Source organism: Hyperoodon ampullatus, assembly GCF_949752795.1.
Source record: "Hyperoodon ampullatus genome assembly, chromosome: 14".
NCBI classification, from domain to species: domain Eukaryota; kingdom Metazoa; phylum Chordata; class Mammalia; order Artiodactyla; family Ziphiidae; genus Hyperoodon; species Hyperoodon ampullatus.
The window spans coordinates 5113498-5137712 of NC_136927.1; the positions used below are offsets into that span (position 1 = coordinate 5113498).

A 24215-nucleotide genomic window follows, 5' to 3' on the forward strand; every position below is an offset into this window, starting at 1 on the left:
CTGTGCCTGGACCCTGACACGTGGGAAAGCTGAGGAAAGTGTCCGAATCTGTCCCTGGCAGATGGGCAAGTGGGCACAGAGCAGAACACAGGGTCTGGAGGCAAGGCATTTGGTCACTGATGCTGCATTTCCTTTCATGGCCCTCTCGATGCCCAGCTGCAAGCCTTGGTGACCCAGAGCCTATGGCCGACAGGTCAGCAGCTGGGAGGGCACAGTCCCCACTATATTCTCGTTTCAGGAGAGGGGGGTGCCTGCCTTAGCTGTGGGCTGTGCTTGGAGCCCAGCAATCCTGCCTCTGCCTCCGGCGGGGTGTTGCCCAGGCATGGACAACAGGGCCAGAAACCCACTTCCCTGATTCTTCAGAGCACAGATTCCAGTAGGAGGAAGGGGCCCAGCACACACCATTCCAGGCAGAGGTGTGCAGGGTCAGGGAGGAGGCTCCTCCCACCAGGACAGGTCCCTCAGTCCACACCTGTGCTCACCAAGCTAAGCAGCGCGGGTGTCCTACCTTCTGGACTAGTGAGGGATAGTGGGGTCGGGACAAACCCAGGCCCTGCAGCTCCCCTCCAGGGGCAGATGCACTGGCAAAGCCCCACGCGTGTGGGCTGACAGGCAGCGCACCAGCCCTGGCAGAAGCCGGGTTTGACGCCCCTCCCGGGGTCCCTCCACAGCCCCAGGAAAGGGCTGAGCTCATAAAGGGCCGGGAGGCTTCCCCACATTGGGGTGACCTCAGAGGAGACCCTTTCCCAGGAGTTGCTTGAGGAGAATTGTGGCGTCGATTCCTTGGAAACACGATGAGAATCACAGTGCGTAAAGGATCCTTTAAGCTTCCTTTGGCGGAAACAGCCAGGAGTCAGGAAAGGCCTCAGAGGGAGAAGGAGGAGGGGTGGGGGAGGGTCTTGGAGAGCAACTTGCCTGGTCCAGGCCCAGGTGGCAGGGGGGCAAGAGCACAGTTGTGCCTATGCTGAGCAACGCCCACCAACAGCGAGGATGCCCGTGTCGGGGCTCCCCTTGGCTCTGCTGGAGTCTTCACACCACACCAAGGGTCCCCTCTCCAGGAGACCTTGCGACACACACTTGGGAGCAGGTTTTGACTCAGGACGTGATCGCGGCAGCACCAGGAGAGGAGGCAAGGAGGGAGAAGGTCCACGTGGCTGCTACCAAGAGTCCCAGCACAGCCACGGGCTTCTGCACACCCACCTCTGAATGGCCGCCCTGGGGCAGGGATGCTGAGCCCGGAGACACAGCTCAGACGCACCCGTGCTCCTAGATTGTGCCACCTGCGGCTGGCTCAGGTGTCCACAGGGGAGAAACCCACCCCCTGGGCCGAGCCGGCTGCCCTGCTGGCAGGACAGCCTCAGCTGCCCAGCCCCCAACCTCTGGAACCAGGCGGCACAAAGCTGCTTGCAGTGCTGACGTTTAATGACCAATTCTACGGGAGGAAATCACAGGGAGGAATGTCCACATTGCCCGGATGTGACACCCAGACACCTGCTCGTACAGAGGACGGAACCAGAGCTGCTCAGCCACTGAAGGGCCACGACAGGGCATCACTGGTGCCCAGGAGGAGGACAGCCGAGCCCAGGCTGGTATGTGGTCTCACTCAGTGGAGCCCTCCGAGCAGGTGTTGTTCAGGAGTTGAAACCTTGTTCTCCAGGGTTCAGTGTCGATTGTAAAGAAGCAGGTGATGGTCTGCGGGACAAAGCACAGGGACAGAGAGTGGCGGGAGGGCCCTTGGGAAGCATGTGGCTCCAGATCTACCCCCAACCTTGCCTTCCTGAGGTGGGCAGCTGGGGGTGCAGGCTCTGGCCCTCAGTCCTGGATGTTCCCGACCTGGGACACTCTCCTGACCCCAGAGGCACCTGGGTCATTCTCCCCTCTCCAGCTCTGTGGTCTCCAGGGACCCGTCTCCCAGGATGTCCCAGTGTGACCCATGCCCCCAGCGTCCCAGCAGGGACTCTGATCTAACTCGGGTTTGTCCCGGGGCGGGGCTCACCCGCCTTATCACGAGGGCAGGGCCTGGGAGGGAGGGCAGTGGGGCTCCTCAGCTTCCACCCCTCGGGCTCTGGGTCAGTGGCAGTGAGACCCGAGAGGGGGCTACTCGGCCAAGGTGATGTTGTTGCCCCCCGCACTTCTCCTGAAGGCAGGGAAGGGAGGTGGGTGAACACCAGGGAGGGGACATTCCCATCTCTGGCCCAGGTGACCTGGACCCAAGTGGTCAGGAGCAACCTGACCCCAGTGTGACCTGGGGTGCAGCGCCTAGATAGGCCAGGGGCATACAAGTGACTGGGGCTGGCCTGCCTGGCTGGGCTCCGTCCTGCAAATGCCCCTCTGTGTCCCTTGGAATGGCACTGTCATCACTCCCCACACCCCCTGCTCCGAGGCAGCGTCCACGGCCGTGTAACCTGAGGGCCGCTGTCGCGTGTCTTACATTGTTCACGTCTGGACTTGCTTGAAATGGACAGTTGTCAATGTCTTCATCAAATTTCCCACACCTGGTTCGGCCGAGCTGCAGCTCCGTGGAGAACACGATGCCAAAATCAACCTGGGTTTGTACAGACACTTAAGTGGACACAGCCTTCCTGCCCGTTATGTAGCCAATAGATTAGATCCACGTAGTGTAGGCAGGACAGGGACCTGAGGAGTGGGGTGCTGAGTCTCAAACTTTGCTGGATAGATCAGTGCTGAGAAAGGGAGATTCCCCTCTGTGCCCCCTTGTCACCCCTTTCACCTGCCCTACAGCAAGACAAATGCCACACAAAGCTACTGCTACACATACACACACACACACACACACACCCTCTCTCTCTCACACACACACATACTCACAAGCACACACAAGGACACACAAGCACACACAGGACCAGAAGTTCTTCTACCGTGGAGTGTTCTCGGTGTTCGTGTCTGCAGCACCGTGAAAATCACACCCCTGGTTGCATTCTGTAGAGACTGCGTTGCTAGGGGAACATTTTAGGGTTAAGAATGCCATCTGGGAAGAGTGTAAATCACACTCTGTCCACGTAGGTGGGGACCCAGAGGGAGCCCAGAACACGCGGAGTCAGAGGAGAGGCTACGAGCTCCCAGAGGCTTCTCAGGACCACGGGGGCCTGTGACTCCCGAGTCGCTCTCCCCCTCCCTCTGTGAATGTCTCTGTGTCTCTCTCTCTCTCTGATTTTCTTAAATTAACCTATCTTAATGTTATTTCTTTGAAATCTATTCGAAATCTCTCTAATCCAGTATTTTCTGTCTGCCTCTTTTTTAACTAAATAGCTTTATCCCCTCTTAGTCCATATTTGGTCATTCTTCATTAAACAAGGTCAGAAATGATGAAAACTGAAAATACACCTTGCATGTGAGTAGACTGACTGAAGTTTAAAACGTTCCCAAGTTATTTCTTTTATAAAAACTGAAACCAACCGAATAGATTGTATTAATATTTCCCTCTACTTTACGGGCTTCAAACGATGATCAAGATCCCATGTTAACTCCCCTAGTGCCGCTGGCCCTTTGTTAACAGCAACGGGGGAGGATGTGGTACCTACCGGCTCCTTCCACGACCTCAGGATGCGCACCACCTTGTAGGCATTGCTGTCCTGGCTCCTCTGGTTGAATACATGTACGGCGTACTCCACAGTGGCAGGGAAGTAAAGCTCCAAGGTTGCTTGGTATTCACCACTCCCTTCCCCTTGGGGTTGCCAGCCATGAGTCACCAGGAGCTGGGGACCGAAGAGAAGCAGGAACAGGGCCCAGGGCTGAGCCCACCTGCACCTCCACTGCTGACACAGCATGGCTGTGGGCGCCCGGACACCCAGGCGTCGCCCTTCCCTGCGCCGGCTCCCACCCAGCCTCCCTGGGCATTGGGCCAGTTCATCTGCTCTGGGACATGCTCCTGGCCCTGGTCCTCCCCTCTGGCGTCACACCCTGTCCCTTCCCTCTTGTGACCCTGCCTCCTCCATCCAAAGCTGATAAAATTGCCTCCTGTTCAGGAAAGAGAAGCGAGACCCAGGCAGGGTGGGTGGAGAAGGACCAGCCGTGGAGGAGGGACCCCGGCAGCTGAAGCCCAGCCATATGCTTCTCTCAGCACCTCAGTGGGAGGGGAGGCTTATTTTTGTGCCCCAGATTCAGAAAATGAATCAAGGTCAGAATTGCAAGTGATTTAAGTAGAAGGGGGTCCCTGGACACAGCAGTAGGTGAGGGTCAGTGAGACAAGGACGGACAGAGCCCAAGAGGCTGAGTGGCCCAGAGCCAGCTCTGTGGGTGACAGAGGCGGCCTGCCCAGAGGGGAAGTGTATTCACGCTAGGAAAGCAGCAGAGGGCCGAGGTCTTGACAAGTGCAGGTGCGTCCTTGTCCCCCGCGGCCCCCAGCCCCCTCGAGTTCTGGAACACAGGTGCCCAGGCCCCTGGGCGGGTGCCGGGGGAGAAGACTTTCAAGTTCTAGAAGCAGGAGCTTCCCGCCAAATCCCTGTCTCTCCCGTGACACAATCCCTCCGCCCCGGGTTCCCTGACGGACACGCCCTCCTTCCAGAGGTGTGACTGGAGGGTGGCCACTGACACACCCTGGGCCCGGGGTACCCCTTTGTCGGGGGGTGTCACCGGAGGAGGCAGAGTGAGTGAGGGGGAAGCAGAGAGAGGGGAGGAAGCCAAGGCGCTCAGGAGGCTGAGCTGAGTCCGCGGGAGACGCCAGTGTCTCGGCGCCTCGGGGCCACAGCTCAGCGGGCACACAACTCCTGTGTGCTGGGTTTGCGTCCGAGGAAGAGACTGTCAAGCCTCCAGCTGGCGCACAAACCAGCTCTGGGATGATGACACACACACCCTTTCCAGACAAGACTTTGCCTCTGTGCCCCCGAAACAGGCCTTTAGCCTCCGTCTGCAGCTACTGGAGCACTTCCGAGGGGCCCAGCATCCCCCGAGGTCTGTGGATGCCCCCAACCCTGGGCCTTGCCCTCCTCCAGGATCCTGACCCAGCTGGTCTGTGCAGGCCCGGAGAATGTGCCTCTTGGTTGGTTCCCAGGGGACGGTGCTGTCCCTGCCTCTGGTCCACACATTGAGTAGCACAGTTCAGGGTCCCCGGGAGTGGCCACAGCAGAGTCACAATGAGAAGTCACTCACTTGTGTGGGCTGGGGGCTTGAGAATGGTTTCTGGGGGCCACACTGGATCAGAGAAGGAGTAAGAATACCATGCCTGGGGACAGAGAACAAGGTGGGTTTCCAGAAGCCCGGCATCAGTGAGCAGATGGTGCCTATGGGGGGAGAGAAGGGGCTTTGACCCTGACTTTCTGTACCCCTGTCACCCCCGCCCGACACTGACTTGCTTAGAGCTGCTGTCTTCCCGGGAGCAGGCGCTGTGAACCCTGCCCAGGCCTCCCCTCCTCGGGGTGCCCAGGTGCACGAGACCAGCTCACATCCCATCCTCCCCCGACTCCTCCCTGAGATCTTGGCCTGGCCCTTGGCAGTGAAAGCTCAGAGCCCTAACCACTGGACTGCCTGGGAATTCCCTGTGATTTTTTTTTTCAAGCAGATTCCATGGTCACCGTTCCCTGGTGTCCAAGCACAGGACTCAGTCCTGGCTGGAAGATGTCATTTTGCCATTTGGTGTTTGCAACAAAGAAGCAAGGCAATATGATCAGGTGTGAGAAGCAGCCAGATGTGCAGGAAAACCGGAAAGAGGTTGTGTCTCTGGACTACCGTTCAACCTCGAAACAGAAGGACGTTGCATTCATGTGGATGGACCAGGAGGAAATTTTAGTGACAGAAGCCAGACACAGGACAAAACACTGCTTGATTCCACTTTCATGAGGACTCCAAAGTACTCAAAGTCACAGAAGCAGAAAGTGGAATGCTGGTTCCCGGGGCTGGAAGGAGGCAACTGGAGGGGATATTGGTCAGAGGATATAAATTTTACTTACAAGATGGACAATTTCTGGGTGTGTGCTCTACGACATAGGTCCTGGAGCTGACACTGCTGCGGACTCGCACCTGGGCTGAAAGGTCAGATGTTGAATGAGTGCTCTCAACACCAGAAAAGAAAAACATTAAATAAAAATGTGAAGGTGATCCGTGTATAGCCTGGACAGTGGGAGCTTTCTCACATAGATCCCAACCTCCAAACTCTTTTTTTTTTTTTTTAGCTTAAGATTCTTTTATTTTATTTATTTTTTGTGTGTTAATTTCTGCTTTATAACAAAATGAATCAGTTATACATATACATATGTTCCCATATCCCCTCCCTCTTGCGTCTCCCTCCCACCCTCCTTATCCCACCCCTCCAGGCGGTCAAAAAGCACCGAGCTGATCTCCCTGTACTATGCGGCTGCTTCCCACTAGCTATCTACCTTACGTTTGGTAGTGTATATGTCCATGCCTCTCTTTCGCTTTGTCTCAGCTTACCCTTCCCCCTCCCCATATCCTCAAGTCCATTCTCTAGTAGGCCTGTGTCTTTATTCCTGTCTTACCCTTAGGTTCCTCATGACATTTTTTTTCTTCTTAAATTCCATATATATGTGTTAGCATACAGTATTTGTCTTTCTCTTTCTGACTTACTTCACTCTGTATGACAGACTCTAGGTCTATCCACCTCATTACAAATAGCTCAATTTCATTTCTTTTTATGGCTGAGTAATATTCCATTGTATATACGTGCCACATCTTCTCAACCTCCAAACTCTTAAGTGTAGACATTGGATGTGTGCAGCTTTTGTCTGTCAGTCATCTTTTCCATAAAGTGATGTAACCCAAAAAATCCACAACAGGTTGTCTGTTTCCTCAGATGGTTGTAAGTTCACTAAAACTGCAAAGGAAACGGAAAGGACGTGGCTTTTTTTGCAGGAGAGTAAATGTGCAGGTGTAGGGGTGAGATGAGGTGGTCAGCAATTGTAGGAACGTCTCAGTGGATTTTCGGGGGGAACAGGCTGTGGAGACATGAGTGAGTCCTGACACACACCTGGATGGATAGCAAGTATCCCGACAGAGGCCAGCAATGCCCACAGTGGCCACTCACACTTTGTCACTAGAGGAGCCTGAAAAACATGGGTCTGTCCTGTGCATGTCCTGAGGGCAAGCAGCCCTGTGCATTCAACGTGGGTGTCCACACACACTCTCATACAAGGGACGGTGTGGACCCCTGTGCACAGCACCCCTACTCTCAGTGCAACCCAGGAGAGGATGGCGTGGCCACAGCCAGCCCAGGACACAGCACATGGACACGGCTGGCCCTGACAAATGTGTACAGAGCCCCCGAGTCCTTGGTGGTCTGGTGGTCTCCCTTCCCAGACTGAGAGCTACGGACACATCCAGACAAGAGCCCAGGGAAGAAGGGTGAATGTGGGCCTCAGGCTGGGAGGCCCTGAGATGTGGGCACACACAGAGCCGGGGCCCAGGAAACCCAGAAGGTGTGCAGTCCCATCTGGGGCCCCTCTGCCTGGCCCTGCCTCTACCTGGGATTGGGCTACCTTTGCCCTCAAGACTCCTACTCATCCCTCAGGGCCCAGGCCAAGTGTCACCTCTTTTCTAAGGCTGTCCTGACTCCCGTTGGAAGAGCTCTGTCTCCTTGGACCGGATCATGGGCACCGGTTGGCCTGTCTCCCGGGGGAGGCAGGGCTTCTGTCATGCTCATGTTCGTGCTGCTGGCACCAAGCACCCCCTGGGCGTCTCACAGGGAGTTCTCCAGAAGTACTCACTGAAATGGGCCTGATTCCGTGAAGCCCAGCTCTGTGTGCTGGAAGCAACCCTTTCAAGGATCGGAGAGTGTGGGCCATGGCCAGGACCAACCACCAGCCCTTCTCTGGGGAGCTGGGGTGAGCAGTCGGTCATCACTCCGCAGGACACACAATGATCCTCCCGGACAACGCCCCCAAACTCACAGCTCGAAGCCGTCCTTCCGGGGGGGTCTGGTGCCCTGAACTCACTGCCCAGACTGACCGGCCCCTCCTGTCTGTGCCTCCTTGCCCAGGATCGCATGCTTGGCTTCCAGACCACCTCCTGCTTGACACTCCCCTCGGGGCCCCACCCAAATAGCCCAAGATCCCCCAGGCTCCCCAGGAGCTGGGAAACAAGGATGTGCCTAGGGTCCACGTGGTCAGAGGAAGACATGGGCAGAGAGAACCCCAGGACGGAGCTGTGTGACCACCGTCTGCCAGAGGAATTGAGACAGGCTGGGACCTGGGACCCTTTGCTGCCGTTCTGCGATGCTTGCACCTGGACACACCTCTCCTCCAGCAACAAAATACAAAGAAACATTATGGGACTAAAAATAACTGCATGTATGCAGTTAGGGCAAATTCTGGACAAAAGAGACCAAAAAACCCAACTGCCACTTTTGAAGAGCCTGGAGCACAAGCAGGGTACTGCGCATGCCCCCTGAACACCCCACCACCTAAGGGGTGGGCAGACCACCTAAGCCACACCTCCAGCCCGACCCCTGGACACACCCCTACCCTCACCCCATGTAAGGAACAAACTCGCCCCCCCCTCAGGGAGTGAGCAAGCAAGGGAACCTGTTTGTCTTCACTCTCCCCTGCTGCAGGGGGCGCCCCAACAAAGCCAGCCTGAATGTCTTGCCTGGCCTCTGATCAATTTATTGATTGGGGAAGGCCAAGAGCCCTGGATGGTATCAGGATCAGCTGGAGCAAGGCCAGGACAGCCCCTCTGCACGGGCCCAGCCCCACCCCGCCCTGCTTAGCTCAGGTATCATGTGACTTTGAGTTTTATTTACTTAAGGAATGCCATTTAGACTTGCAGCAAATTTAAACTGAAAAAGAAGAGCTACAACAGTGTCTGAAAATGACAAAAAGAAAAAGAAAAATATAAATGTTACCACAAAGGATGTGAGGCCTCCTCCACTGGTCCAGCCGGCGGGGGGAGGTGGAGGCCATGCACAGGACCAGGGGGAGGCAAAGCAGGGCCACGGAGGCCCTCGGGGCTGACACCTCTGAGCTGGGGCCTCATTTACACCTCTTCCTACTCGCAGCCCTGGGGACACATTTCGGATTCAAGTCAGCTTCTGTTTCCATGACCACAGATTTCGAATCACCAGCACCCGCTTGGAGGGCAGTTATGAGATGAACGAGGTCATGTGTGGATGGCACCGCAGAGACCCCGGCAGAGCCAGGCGCTGACAAGCAATTCTGTGCCACCCATGCTTCTCCCTGGTCATGGGACAAGCGTCCCTCGGGAGCCAGGCATGGTCCCGACCACCCTCGTCACCAGCAGTGAGCACTGGGGTTCTGGGCTGTGTGACGGGGTGTAGGGTTGTTAACGCACGTTCGTGTGCCCTACGCACAGTGAGGCCAAACAAACCGAAATGTCGGAATTTGGAGCAGAGAAAGGTTTACTGCAGGGCCAGGCAAGGAGACCAGGTGGCTCGTGCCCTAAAAAGTCTCGAGCTCCCCGGAAGGGTTTCGGCAAAGCACTTTTAAAAGCCAGGTGAGGGAGGGGGCTTGCAGGTCTGTGATCAGCTTGTGCACAGTTCTCTGATTGGCTGATGGTGAGGGAACGGGGCGGTGTCACAGGGGTTCACATTGTCTGTCCTTAGGCTCCAGGAGGCCTGGGGCTACGTGCTCTTGGTCATCAAGCAGTGAACATCTTCCATTTGTTGCGGGGCAGGGGGTTACATCTGCAAAACAACTCAGGAAATGTGCATCAAATACTATTATCTAGGTACTTCAGGGAGCAGCTAAAGCAGAGGATATGGGAGAGGGGTCTGTCCCCCGCCACCCCCCGCCCAGGAAGGCCCCATGGGGTGCTGCTCAGTTACAGGGTCAGCAGAGGAGGGCTTTACAGGCTCCATCACTGCCTGTCAGGTCCCCGGGATGGGGTGGACGCAGGTACGGGGGCGGGCGTGGGCGGGCGTTGCTATTTGGCCTTGGTCTGATTCACACTGGGATCAGAGCTCAAGAAAACTCATCCTGGAGAATCGAGTAGAATGGTTGCCTCTTTCAAAGGCTCTGACAGCCAAACTCGCCCTCCCAGCTTCCGATTCCACATGTTGGGGAGCTCGGGGGGTACAGTCCCTGTGTTCTGACCCCACAGCGGGTACTCAGCTTTCCCAGCCCCTCCCCTCTTCCTGCACGTGGCTTGGGGTCAGGTTCCCATGAGGGGTGTGGGCAGCTGTGCTGTGTGACCTCTCAGCCCCGCTGAACTGGGGCTCACGGAACCCCACCGTCCCCGCTCCACGCCCAAGTCAGCAGCCCTGGGCTCTCGTTCTATCCTGGGATGAAATCAGGCAGAGGATCCGCGCGATCGTCCGCCAGCCAATCGCCTCTCTTCCTCCCTCGTGGCCGGAGCGCCTCTGCCTGGGCCTTTGGGGCTGTCCGGCCCGGGCCACTTTCTCACGCTGTGCGGAAACCTGCAGACTTTTCATTTTGACAGCTCTGGGCAGTGTTTACCGCTGCTCTTTTCAAAACGGTCTCTTTAGGCGCTGCCAATCTGACAAGTGTGTCTTTTTTGCCTTCACGGCTACCCCAGCGGAGACGGCTACCCCAGTGGAGACGCCAGCTGCTTTTCCTTGAAACGAGTCCATTCAGAGTCGGTTTTGGGTCTCCTGTGGCAGTTCCGTCAACTCGGCCAAATTTCCACTTCTTTAATTCGTGTTGTTCAGGGATCAACCACGGATGCCCAGCACTGGCACTTACTTTGGAAACATCACACAGGAGAGTCAGTGCAGAGATAACATTCCCTTTGGGGGAACAGAAAACTGATTCCATCCATTTTCCACCTTCTTTACTTTTTCAGGCCCGTCAGCTGTTCTCAACTTTCTTAAGCCTCCCACCACCCACGTGAACTCAGCCTAAATAATTAGACTTGGATCTACCTGTCCAGCATCCACGCACAGTGGTTCAAGTCAAAAGGTGACCTCTAGCAGTAGTGAAACGCGAGCATCAGATACCAGAGGTGGGGCGATGCCTGCGTGTGTCCACTGCCCCTGTCACATCAGAGATCAGACAGGCAGCCTGATAAAGGCCAGTTCAGGGCAGTGATGTAAACCTGTGACCAGACCAGCCACAGGGAGGCCCTGGGAAAACTGGGACACAGTGACCTGCTCCTGGGGCCTGGACGGTGGCTGGGAGCGTGAAGGGGTTGCTCCTGTGTTGACATTAATTTGCAAAAAGAAAAGAAAAGAATGGTTCTCAGCTTTTTGCATCCCTGGGCATGCAAAGAAGCTGTGAGACCCCACAGAGTGATGTGGGTAGGGGGACGGGGCAGGGGGACGGTGCCAGCAATAGCCAGGGCTCACTTGGGGAGTGACCTGTGGCACTTGCCTTTAGACTTTCAGTGTAAATGGTCTAAGATAAGCACGGGAGAGAGCTCAACTCCCTTGCAGGCAAATCCTAAGGTGGTTGCCTTGCCCTCCGGCTTCCCACCTACCCCGTCTCTGTGCCCCTCCCTCTTTCCCGACATCCCTCCTCAGAGTTTGCACCTCATGAGATTGCAAGATTGCTTCGGGAAATTCACAGCCGTGTTGACTTATTCTGGCACTAAAAAAACGCAACCAACCAAACAAAAAACCACAAGCAACCAAAGGACTCCTTAATGAAAGGGCACAAGACCATCAAAAACTTTCCTGATCCTTGCTGAAAGGCAAGGGGAGGAGTGAGAAACCTGATTCAGTGGGTCTCTGACCATTCCTTCAGTGAAGCAGTGGTTCTCAACTTCCGCCTGCTTCAGAATCCCCTCAGGGCTGGTGAGTTAGTTACCCATTGCTGTGCAACAAATTAGCAACTTCAAACAGTGAGCATTGACTGTCTCACAGTTTCTGTGCCCCAGGGATCCAGGTGCAGCCAAACTGGGTGGTTCCAGCCCAAGGTACCATGAGGTTACATCAGGCTGTCAGCATAGATGCGTCTCAGATGCAGGCTTGACAGCTTTGGCTGGTGGGGGGCTGATTCCAAGCCCCTCCATGTGGCTGCTGGCATGTCTTGGTTCCGCGTCTGTGAGTCTCTCCAGGGGCTGCCTGAGTGTCCTATGGTCACAGTGAGCCATCGAGTGCCCGAGGCGGAAGTCACAGTCTACAGATGTTATGGAAAGGTGGGTCAGTGATGCCTCATCACTTCTGCTGTGGTCCTTTCATTAAAAACTATTCACCGATAGGGAGGGTGGGAGGGAGACGCAAGAGGGAGGGGATATGGAAACATATGTATATGTATAACTGATTCATTTTTTTATAAAGCAGAAACTAACACACCATTGTTAAGCAATTATACTCCAATAAAGATGTAAAAAAAAAAAACTAGTCACCGAGTCCAGCCCATACTCAGGGGAAAGGGATTACACAAGGGCATGAATCCCAGGAGATGGAGATCAGGGGGACCAGCCAGGGGGCTGCCTGCCACAGTTTCTTTTTTTTTTTTTTTTTTTTTGCAGTATGCGGGCCTCGTACTGCCGTGGCCTCTCCCGTTGCGGAGCACAGGCTCCGGACACACAGGCTCAGCGGCCATGGCTCACGGGCCCAGCCGCTCCGCGGCATGTGGGATCTTCCCGGACCGGGGCACGAACCCGTGTCCCCTGCATCGGCAGGCAGACTCTCAACCACTGCGCCACCAGGGAAGCCCTGCCACAGTTTCTCAACATGGATTATTGGGCTCCACCCCAGACTCTGATTCAGCAGGGCTGGGCTGGAGCCCAAGAATATTTATTCCTGACAGATTCCCGGCTGGCGTTGCTACTGCTACTGGTCCAAGGACCACATTTTGGGAATTGCTGCTTTAAAACCCCTACACCCAATCAGAGTGAGAAATGGGCTCTAGTTGTTGCAGGAAATTGGACTTCACCCAGGCACCAAGACCAGGAGCCTCAATGGCTGAGATTCAGCCTGAGCCTGAGCCAAATAAAAATTTGGGGAGGATCCTTGGTGAACTTTAAGACTTTGGATCTTTAACTCACACAAGAATAAGGGCATTCTATTTGGGGTTTTAAATCCTTTGGACTCTAGTTTCTTAGGACTTCCTCTTACAAGAGGAGTTAATCATGAATTTGATTTTTCCTGGGAATGAGATAATAGGGGTCAGGTGGGCTGGAAATGTCTATGTTGGCTTGTCATTAGAGTACAATTGTTTGATTGTACTCGTTTAATTTTGTTGAGGCTTGGAAATGTGGCCGGAAATTATTTGGGATGGGAAAGGGAACAGGCAGAAAACATTTGGTTTGGGTCAATTGTAGCTTTGGGATGAATGTTTTAAAAACAACTTTATTCAGATATAATTCACAAACCACACAATTCCACCAGTTAATGTGTACAGTTTAGTGGTTCTTAGTGTATTCACAGAATTGTGCAACCATCTCCACAATCTAATTTTAGAACATTTTCATTATCCCCCAAAGCCACCCCCTACCTGTAACAGTCACTTCCCACCCCTCTGCCACCCCCAGCCCTGGGCAACCACTAGTCTACATTCTGTCTCCATAAATCTGCCTCTTTTGGCCATTTAACATAAACAGAATTATACAGTATGTGGTCTTTTTGTTGCTGAGTTTTTTCAAATAGCATAATGTTTTCAGGGTTCATCCATGTGGCAGCATGGATCAGTACATCCTTTTTATTGCCCAACATATTCTGTTGTGTAGATATATTACATTTTGTTTACTCGTTCATCAGTTGACAGACATTTGGGTTTTTTTTTTATTTTTTGAAACTATGAATAATGCTGCTATAAGAATTCATGTATACGTTTTTTCTGGTCATGTTTTCATTTATATCAGTATCAACAGAGGAGTAGAATTGCTGGGTGATGTGGTAACTCTACATTTAACCTTTTGCAGTTGCACCGTTTTAATCCCCACCAGCAATATATGAGGATTCTAATTTGTTATTGTTTGTCTTACTTCTTATAACCATGTAGTGGGTATGAAGTGGTCTCTCAGTTTGATTTTGATTTGCGTTTCCCTAGTGGCTAACAATGAGCATTTTTCATGTGCTTATTGGCCATTTGCATGTCTTCTTTGGAGACATGTCTGTTCAGATCCTTTGGGATCTTTAAATTGAGTTATTTGTTTTTTTTAAAAATTTCATTGTGTTATTTTTTAACTTTTAAAATTGGGGTTTATTTAAAAATGGGTTAGTTGCCTTCTTATTGAGTTGTAAGAGTTCTTTATGAATTCTGGATACACGTTCCATATCAGATATATGATTTCCAAATGTTTTCTTCCATTCTGTGGGTTGTCTTTCCTATTTCTTGACAAGATTGTCAAATGACAAAATTAAAACAATTTAGGAACAAGTTTGATGCCCTTTATTCAAGGGAAAATAATCCATGGGTTGGGGGAGTACAGCGGCACATTCTTCTCAAGGGATTTTGGTCAAGAGCGAGTTTATAGAGCGTTGGAAGCAGCAACGTGGAGACAGGGCATGATTGGCGGGGGTTGCATATCTGATCTTGTTTAGAAAGATCAAGGAACAAGGAAATAAATGTGGAGCCAGAGTTGGCTTGGCTTTTGCGGATTGGCTGACTGGATATTCTGCATTTCTGGTCAAGTGAAGCATTTACAAGAACCTTGAAGTTCAGTTTGCTGATGTGGCATCTTCAGCAGGAGCAGCCCCGTCTTGGGCCTAGATATTTATTTCCACAGTCCACCCCCCACCAGTCATCCTCTTGGCCACTCCAGAGGTTTGATCAAAACCACTGGCCTGGGCTTCCCTGGTGGCGCAGTGGTTGAGAGTCCGCATGCCGATGCAGGGGACACGGGTTCGTGCCCCGGTCTGGGAAGATCCCACATGCCGCGGAGCGGCTGGGCCCGTGAGCCATGGCCACTGAGCCTGCGTGTCCGGAGCCTGTGCTCCACGGCGGGAGAGGCCACAGCAGTGAGAGGCCCGCGTACCGCAAAAAAAACAAAAACAAAAAAACCCCCCACTGGCCTTAGTGTGACTCAGTTACCATTGCCTCCTTGGGTCTCATCTCAGTGTGGTGTTCACAGGAGAGGATGTCAAGCTAGTATTCTTGGAGCCGGTTGTGTCCCCTGTTCTCTTTCGTCTTTTAGTCTGCAAGAGACCAACTATCGCCTGGTCAATGGCTGCCCACATGCATTTAAAACTTCCAAGAGAACACAGTGAATTAGGGAGACAATAATTATTATTAGAAACAAAACAATGCCCATGGTTTGGAGAGTGTGCCTGAGCCAGACTCTCCATAATCCAAACCAGCTAGAATAAAATAAGTCAAGAAATGATCCACAAAAAGGGGATACAGATCTTCTCAACTTACAGTGGGCTTACAGCCTGATAAACTCATCGTAAGTTGAAATATCATAAGTCAAAACTGCATCTAATACGCCTAACCTACCAAACATTGGACTTTAGCCTGACCCACCTTAAATGTGCTCAGAATACTTACATTAGCTTGCAGTTGGGCAAAACCATCTAACACAAAGCCTATTTTATAATGAAGTGTTGGCTCTCATGTAATTTATTGACTACGGTACTGAAAGTGAAAAACAGAGTGGTTGTCTGGGTCCAGAATGGTTGTAAGTGTGTCGGTTGTTCACCCTCGTGTTCACGGGGCTGATGGGGAGCTGTGGCCGCTTCCCAGAGTCCCGAGAGAGGATCAGAACATGTTTGAAAATTAAAAAAAATAAATACAACATATTTAGAAATAAATAAATACAACATATTTGGAAATAAAATTTAGAAAAGAATAAAGAGGATGGCTCTTACCCAGTGGATATGAAAACACTGTATTAAAATGGAGTAGTTGGCACAGAAAAATGAACCTAGCTAGATTTAGCACTGAGATACAGAAAGTGGCCCCCTATGCTGTGGGAACGAAAAGCCTCACCTTTTGAAGCAGTTCTTAAAAAATTCACTGGAAAAAAAAAGGCTAATCACCTCATTTGAAAAAATGACATTAGACTCTTGTAAGACACCACCTAAAACTCGAGTCTGTTGACATTCTGACTGGAGACATGAGATGCATTTATGGGACAAACTTCAGTGGCTTCATGTGTTGTGCACTGTTCTAGGTGTTTACAGACATGAACACACGGGATTCCCGCGACCCCACGAGGAAGGAGCTCTACCGCCCCTCCCTCCACCCCAGAACGACACCTGAGGCTCAACACGGCGGAAGCTGGAGGTCACGTGGCCAGTGAGACATTCACCCAGCCTCCCTGGGCATCACCCCTTCTGTGCCTGTGTGCTCTCCACACGCACCTGCCCCAGGCCCACCGCCATGTGACACATCCCTCGAACACTAGGAGGTGCGGTACAACAGCCATTTTCTCTTGCTTGGGGCTGTCACGTGACTGCAATCAGGTGACAGCCGGGGCTGGATGTCCAGGTGGGCTGGACATCCATGGTGGCCCACTCACCTGGTGGCCGGTGATGCCAGCTTTGGCTGGGAGCTCCTCTGGGGCCGTCGGGTGGGCACCCCGGGGGGCTCTCCACATGGCTTCCCCCAGGGCACGTGTCTGAGGGAGCTGGGGGAGGGAAGCTTTCTCTGCAGCTTGAAGGTCACAGGGCCACTTCTGCAGTTTTCGGTTGAAGGAGTCACAAGCCCACCTAGATTGAAGAGGCAGCTTACGGACCCCACCTCTCAATGCAAGGAGTGTCAACGTTTTAAACCACTATAAAATGTAGTTAGATCAATGAGCGTTCATCCAGAGCCACGCCCTGTGCTAAATCTATTTATGTGAATAGTTTCACTTCAATTATACACAAAGAGAGAACCCACAGACCCCCAGTGGCGTCACATGTGCTAAAGCCCAGGATACAAAACCCAGATTTAACACCTCACCTAAGTGCAGTCTTGACCTTCCCCAGAAATGTCATCTTAACAGCATGGGATTTTCCGCTCAGCACCATGAGGTCACCTGTCATGGGGGGCCTCCCCATCCCCAGGGGAAGAAGAGGCCGCCTGCACAGTGAAACCCGTGCCTGTCCTCCTCCCCTGCCTCCCAAAGATGTCTAGGCCCCAAATAACCCTTTGCTTTGGCTGACTTCCTCACCCACCCTCCTTTCTATAGCAACTTCCACGCTCTAGGGCTCCTCTGCATGCCCTTCAGGTCCCTCTGTGAGATGCTGCCACATTCATGAGCCACTGGATAAAGCCAAGACCTTCAAGTTCACTCAGTTGAATTCTGCTTTTGAACCACACTTATATTTACGTTTAAAATAAACAAGCAATAAAAGTACAACGGTGCAGATGAAAGTTTCAGGGGCTGTGCTTCGCACCTAGACACACCGGTTTGGGTGACCTCCTGGTCAGTGAGGCCTCCCAGTCACACTGTCCCACCCCGTCCCACCTGGGGTGGCACCGACCTGAACCCTGCAGCGTGGGCTGCGGAAGCGGGGGGCGCTGGGTGGTGGGACAAGCAGGTGAGCCGAGCAAACCACAGCCCGACGCAGCGGCCCAGACTTCCACGAGGAACCGGGCACTGGAAGCATCACAAAGGGACGGCTTTATGGGAAATCAGCCTAGCTGCTGGCTGCTTGTGGAAAGGCAAGATTTTCCACCCAGGGGGAGAGTGTGCAGGGAGGCCTTTGCCCCGGGCCACCACTTCTGTGTCCACAAGTCCCAGGACCCCTTGCAGGGCCCAGCCCCAGGTCCAAACCTGGCCAGTGCCAGGCCTGCAGACAGCACCTCACTCCTTGAATCCCAAAGCCCTTCCGTTAAGTCAAGTCTGGGGTGAGAAGGCTCTGCTGTGCGCTCGGTGAAGACAGAGATGGGGGGCGGTGCGGGGGAAGCCCTCGGGGCCCAGTGAGTCAGGGGGCGGCGGGTGGAAGGGGACGGTCCCACCCGCTTCCTGGCGTCCCGGTTCTAGCTTTGCAGGTGCAGCTGTGGCACGTGGGGTGCCAGCCTTGGAGTCATCTGGGTGAGTTCCCTTTGTCACTTCGCCTTCTGTGGTCACTGCAATACAACAGGAGGGCTGGGCAACGCTGACCTGAGCGTGGTGGGCATCTGGGAACAGAGGAAGCGTCACCCTCGGGAGTGAATGGTCAACGTGAGGACAGTGCAGGGAGCGGGGTTGTTGCCAGCTTGGGGCACTAAATATCCACTCTGCTGCAGAACGATGGTGACACTAAGAAGTGACATTGCCTATTAATGATACAGTCCTTAGGAAAAGAAGAAGGCCCACTATGTGTCTTAAGTTCTACACCCCTTACGTGGAGTTCTGCACTAAGACCCGTTTTATCTAGGAGCCCAGAGAAGAGTACGAGGGGTGTAAATCGGTAAAATCCTTGTAGATTCCACGGCTCCCGAAATGTATCAGAGAAGACCTGCTCCCATTCTATTGAATTTCCAATTTCGACCTTGTTTGACCTTGATTCTGATCAGTATTCCCCCGCTCCATCAGTTACGCATACTTCTGGTCTTTATCTCTTCGTAGGTACCCAAAGTTGTTTGTGGAAAGAGGTAGACGTTAAATCATTATTTTGCTTCTAGGGAACGTGACCAGTGAGAGTCATCCCAGGAGTCTGATCAGCTCAGCACACGTGCAGCCCCTCGGAGGGTGACCCAGGTCCCGGGCTCCATCACCTCCCCAGCCTCCTGTCCAGCCCCAGCACACAGTCTGACTCATTTGCAAACACAGCAGCTGAGTCTCTGGGGTCAGCAGCTTAGGTCCCCCTCCTCTCCCGTGTCCGATTATCAGGAGTACCAGAGCTGAAGGCCCAGCTCCCTTGCCATGCCCGCTCCCCGCCCCTCCCCACTGCCTGCCCTCAGAGCCAGCGAGACGGGGTGCCTCCAAAAAGTAACTGCCTAGATCCTTCCCGCTGCACCGCCCGAGACAGTGAGCAACTCAAGGAGTAGCTGCTGTTACTTTTTTATTGAGTAAAATAGCAGAGCAAGGGCATTTGGTTCACTTGGAAAGCAATTAGAAGAAAGAAATGAGTTAGAGCCCCTTAGAGGTTCAAAAAATGCCCAAGGAGCCTTCTCTGTGTGTCTGCTGGGACGGCACACGGAGGGCACATCCACCAGGCGGGTCACCCATCGGAGGGAGGTGTGAGAGCTCTGGGGGGGCGTGAGTGAGAGGCAGTCAGCGGCCTCCCTGATGCCCAGTCCCCTATTCATTCTGGCAGCTGATATTCACCAGGGTCATGCTGTTCCTCCAGGGGACGACGTAAACCTGGAAGGAGCACAGCTTTTGCTGCGAAAGGGAAGAGAGGGATGGTTGGTCAGGGTTACAGGTAAAGAGGAAAGTGCACTGGCCCCAGCCCCCACCCCCAGCGGGCTGGCACTGAGACAGGACCAGAGGGGAGGACCCAGGGGCTGGGACCCAGGTCCAGTTAACCCCCTGCAGAGGTGAGGCCCGGGAGGGGTGACAAAGGAGTACAGCCCTCCCTGAGGCCGAGACCCCTGAGAACCAGCCAAGCCCCTGGGAGAGTCTGGCCTTTGGTGAGCAGGTGGCATGGTGGGCCGGTTACAGGCCTCCAATTCCCGCTAATCTGCCCGGGGATGCGGGCACGAGGCTGGGATTAAAGGGCCCTTTCTCCCTTCCCAGCAAACACCCGCAGCTGGGTCCTCCATCCCGCAGGCAACAATCCCCAAAGCAGACGGTGCCCCAATTCCCCGGATAAAACCCCATAAATCCAGAGCAGTCACGTGCACACACATACCCTTCCCCTCACAGCCCCGGCAGGCACCCGCGATGCGCCCCCATGGGCACCCCCAACTCCTGCTCCCATCAGGCATGTACCATTTTCAGGTTTGGCTGGTCATTGAAGGGACAGTTGTCCAAGTTGGCCTGGGACTTTGTACACGTGGTTCGGCCAATCTCCACGTCCAAGAAGTAGTTCATCCCGGACACAACCTGGACACACAGAGAGCACACACACTTATGACACCTGCCGGCTGCACACACGTGGTTACCTTCTTCCCACCGCCCCCCATGTTCACAGGCTGCCAGAGCCACACCCAGGCCTCCTGACGGCCGCTGCGCCCCAGGCCCTCCCCGGAACTTGTTTACCAGATGCTCCAACAAGGCATCTCCCACAGGGACACAGAGGGGGAAGCCAGGGACCAACACTCTAACTGGGTCCAGGAACAGAAGGCACAGCTCCGAGGAGCCAGCCAGGGTACAGGCAAGCAACTGGCCAGCGCCCAGAGCCAGGGAGGGGACTGAGCACAAGGTGGTGGCCCTGTGTCAGAGTCCACACTGCATCCGCAGGAAAGCTGTTGCCTGGTGATTACACTTACGCTGAACTCCAGTCCCCAGGGTGGAGCCCACAGCATCCCATTCCCTGCATGTAGCCCAGGTTTATTTATTCCCTCCCGGAACAGAAGAAAATGAGAGCTTCACGTTCGTGGACGTTTAGGCCAATAAAAGACTGCCTGGAATGCCTTCCTCTTAGGTGTGATTTTTGACGGGAATATTTCTCAAGTGTGTCATATATTGCATGCCTTTTACACTTGAGATTACAGAATAGAAGTGAACTCTGGCTTTACGCAGGCATCCCAGACATGCTTTGTTAGAACCTAGAGAAACATGGAATGAGGGGCCAGGGATCAGGCTCCAGACCCCACCTGGTAGACCCATGATCCCTCTGCTGTCAGCTTCCCCATGTGGCCAGTGAGCTAGTGTCACACTGGAGAGGAGCAGGCTGGATGGGACCTCGTGAATGGAGAGAGCAGGTCCTATCCAGAGGGGACAGCACCAGCCCACTGCTGCAGGAGGAGAAATGGGTCTGGTCTTGACCCATCTTCTGAAGTTTCAAGAGAAGGTGGCAGGGGGCCCTATGGCTGGCATGCAGGACCACACTCTCGGTGCTGTGTGGCTGCGTCCTGCTCTCCAATGGGATGCAGGCCGGATGGTCTAAATTCTAGCCTTCCTTCAAGGACCAGCTCAAGGCCCTGTAACCCGTCCTAACTCTCCCTCCTGCCCTCTTCTCAACTCTGACAATGGGTTCCTTATCTGGCCAGAACCCCAGGCAGGCTGGCAGAGGCAGAGGTCAGGCTGTCAGCGACCGTGTGTCCATCTCAGGGTGGGAGTGAGATGTCACAGCCCAGAGGCTGCTCCCATGGATGTGACCTGCAGGCGGAAGCGACGGTCCAGGAAGCTTTGTATTCTTATGCCAGACCCCCTGATCTGGGACACACTGGACACCACGGGCCAACTCACGGACTTGTCGGCTTGATGATAACCTCCGGGTGCTCTGGAGGATGTTCAGAGTGTCTGTCCCCAATGCCACTACACGACAACATGGTGGCCAGGTACGTTTAGTGGCATCTGCGGGCAGGAGGCTCAGAGGAGAGCATGCCTCTTCTGTGTGACCCGAGGCTCGCTCATCTCGAGGAAACATCAGGCCAGCCCAAACCCACTGACAGTCTGAGCCACAACTGGCTGGACGCTTCAGAAACAACGCCAAGGTCATGAGACAGTCCAGGGGCTGCTCCAGAGTAAAAGGGGCTGCAGGACAGTGGCTGCATCGTGTGGCCTGGGAGGGTCCTTGGCTATAAAGGACACAGTGGGATGATCAGTGCCATCTGAATAAGGCCTGTGTATTAAAGAGTCCTGATTTTCAAAACTGTATTGTGGTTATGGAAGAAAATGCCCTTGTTTTTAGGAACTATACACAAAAGTGTTTACCTTCAAAGGGTTCAGAAAAATAAATGCATATATACATCCCTACACACGTGTACGTGGGGATGAGGTGGATCAAGCAACTATGGCAACTTTTTAACGTTTGAAGAATCTGGGTGAAGAATCTACAGTGATTCTACGTGCTATTTTTGCTACTGCTTTGTAAGTCTGAAATTATGTCAAAATAAAAAGTTAAAAGGAAAAAGTGCTTAAGGGCATTCAGTGGCAGAGCCAGGAGGGCAGACAGGTGTGGGTCTGTTTTTACCTCGCCTGCGGTCATTTAGTTGACATCTCGCGCCAAGCCCCCGGGTCCCAGGAGGCTGGGCCCTGCCCCCAGCGCCGACCGAGAGGGCCGGCCGGTCCCACGAAGGGATGCGGGCGCCGGAAAGGCCGGGGGCTGCGCCGGGGTGAGAAGTCCGTCTGCGTCCTTTGCGATCCCCAGGGCCTCAAGGGGCTGGGGGCTGCCCTCCCGAGAGCTGGGGGGGTTGGGGGGGCGGGGCTGGTGACCGCGCAGGCCACGCCCTCTCGGGGGCCGGCCTCCCGCATTCAGGGCCGCCCGGCCCCGGCGCCCCTGCCTTGTAGCTTGGCCCGGCGCCCCCGGCCCCTGCACCCGGGGCTCCGCGCTCCCTCCCCGGCCCCTGCACCCCGGGCCCCGCGCCCCCTCCCAGACGGGACGCACCTGCTTGAAGGCGCGCACTACGCGCACCGCGCGGCTCTGATAGGCGTCGTTGCTTAGCTTGTTGTACTCTCTGATGGCAAAGGACAGCGCCTCCTGTACGCCCTTCTCGTTGACGTCCGCCTCCGTCAGGCCGCCCACCAGGCTTTTCTTTCTGGGGCTCTGCCCGGCCGCAGGGCTCACGGCCAGGGCCAGGGCCAGGGCCAGGGCCAGGACGGTCAGCAGAAGCAGCGCGGTGCGCGGGGATCCGGCCATGATCTCTCGGAGGCGGACGGAGCTGCAGCCGAAGAGCGATCCGGCGACACCAGCACAGCCTGGCCAGCCACCGAGTCTTTATCCCTGGGCCGCCCCCAGATCGCCCCGCCCCCGCCCGCCTGGCTCCTCCTCTTCCGCCCCTCCCCTCGCCCGCCCCTCCCCCCCCCCCGCCCTAGTCCCGCCCCTCCCCCAATCCTGCCCCTCCTCTCGCTTCTCTACCCACCAGACCCGGCTCACTCCTTCCCAGTCCCGGGTTACTCCTTCCCACTCCCGGCCCTCTTCTCCTAGTCCTGATTTCCCACCCCCGCGCTCCTCAGCCCGACTCACCCCGGTCTCGCAGAAGGTGTCACCTCCTGGAGGCCGGCGATGCTTGTAACCCCGAGCTCTGTCTCCTGGTCTGAAAGGGGGAAGGGGCGTCTCTCGGCCCCCCCTCGGCTGTCCGTGTCTAGGAGTCCCCAGCGCACAAGGCTGCAGCTTCCGAGGCAGACGAAGGAAGACCTCGTGTGCGCCCCGTCCTAGGGGAACTTCTTTGCCAAACATAAATGAATTAACCTGTATTTGGGAAAAGCTCATCGGGTTCTCTTTCTCACAACTCATTTATTTATTCAGCTGGCACACCTTTCTGGGGCTTCTCCCTGGCCAGAGGGTCTGGGGCCGGTAGATGGAGCGCGGGCAGGGGAGCCGGGGCCAGGGACTCCAGGTGGTAGAGCCCCTACCTGATGGAGACATAAGGCGAACCCTTGTGTAACTACATTAGCTAGGAGACACATTAAAAAGAGCAAAAAGAAACAAGCGTATAAAAACAATACTTTTTGTTTAACCCAATATATCCAAAATATTATTTCAGCATATACAAGCAATTGTGAATGACATATCTTACACTCTTCTGTGTGTGTACATTTTATCCTTAGAGCAGGCGTCAGTGCGGACTGGCCTCATCTCCAGGCATGGCTGTGGCATTGCCCAGCCCAGCGTTAGGCGGGTAGGGGGGAGGGCAGTCATCAGTAATTAAGATCAGGGAGCTACAGGGGCTCTGTTGGAAGCGAAGTGAAGGGTGAAATAGAGATGGGTGCCAATGGACCCCGGTCAGGGATGCCTCTGAGACGACACACATTTAGGCTGAAACCTACCTAAAGGGCAGGAAGTCCTGCAGACACAAGGGAAGAAAGCATCAGGCAGAGGGAACAGCCAGTGCAAAGGCCCTGTGGTGGGGCTCAGCTGGCCTGCTCTAGGGACAGGAAGCAAAGCAGCTGGTGTTTAAGCAGGGAAGGGATATGACCTGGAATCTCACCCTGGCAGCTGTATGCACCCTACTGTGGGTGGGGGATGCAGGTGGAGGGGTGAGGCTGACCCTTACCTGGCCAGTGGGGGAGGGGCAGTTGCTTGTCCCCTCAGGGAGGTGCACGTCTGGCTCTGGTCTTCTGTCCACTGCTTGGAAACCTTTCTTGATTTTTAAAAATCAACTTGAATGAGGTATGATGCCCATACAATAAATGCCTCATTTTATGTGTCCAGACTGAGGAATTTTAGCACGTGCATACACCAGTAGTGCCGCCCCACCAAGCTCTAGAACATTTCCTCCTGCCTCTCTGTGGTCAATCCTGTGCATGCCCCTGGCTCTGGGTGATGCACACATCTGTCTCTGTGGACTAGGTCTTTGCCTCTTCTTGAACTTTCTGCAAATGGCCTCATGCAGTGTGTGCATCTGGGTTTTGAGCATCATTTTTTAGCCTCCTCTATTGTTGGGTTAACCTAATTATTGGTTCTGTTTCTCCCCGGA

General features: G+C 54.3%; 2 protein-coding genes across 3 annotated transcripts; both read right to left on the reverse strand.

The window, feature by feature from the left end:
• Positions 1-1454: 1454 nt before the first annotated feature.
• Positions 1455-16371, reverse strand: LOC307062577 (cystatin-9-like; the record flags this gene model as incomplete). The annotated part of the gene is made up of 4 exons (XM_079718310.1): positions 1455-1692; positions 2432-2545; positions 3543-3773; positions 16294-16371. The coding sequence occupies 4 exons, from the start codon at positions 16369-16371 to the stop codon at positions 1600-1602; spliced, it is 516 nt and encodes a 171-aa protein (XP_079574436.1). The 3' UTR covers positions 1455-1599.
• A 2360-nt stretch (positions 16372-18731) lies between these two features.
• Positions 18732-22504, reverse strand: LOC307063299 (cystatin-C-like). 2 transcript variants are annotated; one of them, XR_013811239.1, is made up of 3 exons: positions 22184-22504; positions 19541-19734; positions 18732-19071 (listed from the first exon to the last, which is right to left on the reverse strand). XR_013811239.1 is itself a non-coding variant. In XM_079719349.1 (3 exons), the coding sequence occupies exons 1-3, from the start codon at positions 22433-22435 to the stop codon at positions 18988-18990; spliced, it is 450 nt and encodes a 149-aa protein (XP_079575475.1). In that variant the 5' UTR covers positions 22436-22504; the 3' UTR covers positions 18732-18987. The 2 variants fall into 2 exon arrangements, 1 of the variants encoding a protein (XP_079575475.1); XM_079719349.1 differs by having other exon boundaries at positions 19621-19734.
• Positions 22505-24215: the final 1711 nt, after the last annotated feature.

Coding starts and splice junctions, on each gene's coding strand:
- LOC307063299 (XM_079719349.1), bottom strand. CDS start 22,435: ATGGCCGGATCCCCGCGCACCGCGCTGCTTCTGCTGACCGTCCTGGCC. Junction 19,735..22,183: donor TAGTGCGCGCCTTCAAGCAG/GTGCGTCCCGTC, acceptor CTGTGTGTCCAG/GTTGTGTCCGGGATGAACTA. Junction 19,072..19,620: donor ACCAGCCAAACCTGAAAATG/GTACATGCCTGA, acceptor TCCCTTTCGCAG/CAAAAGCTGTGCTCCTTCCA.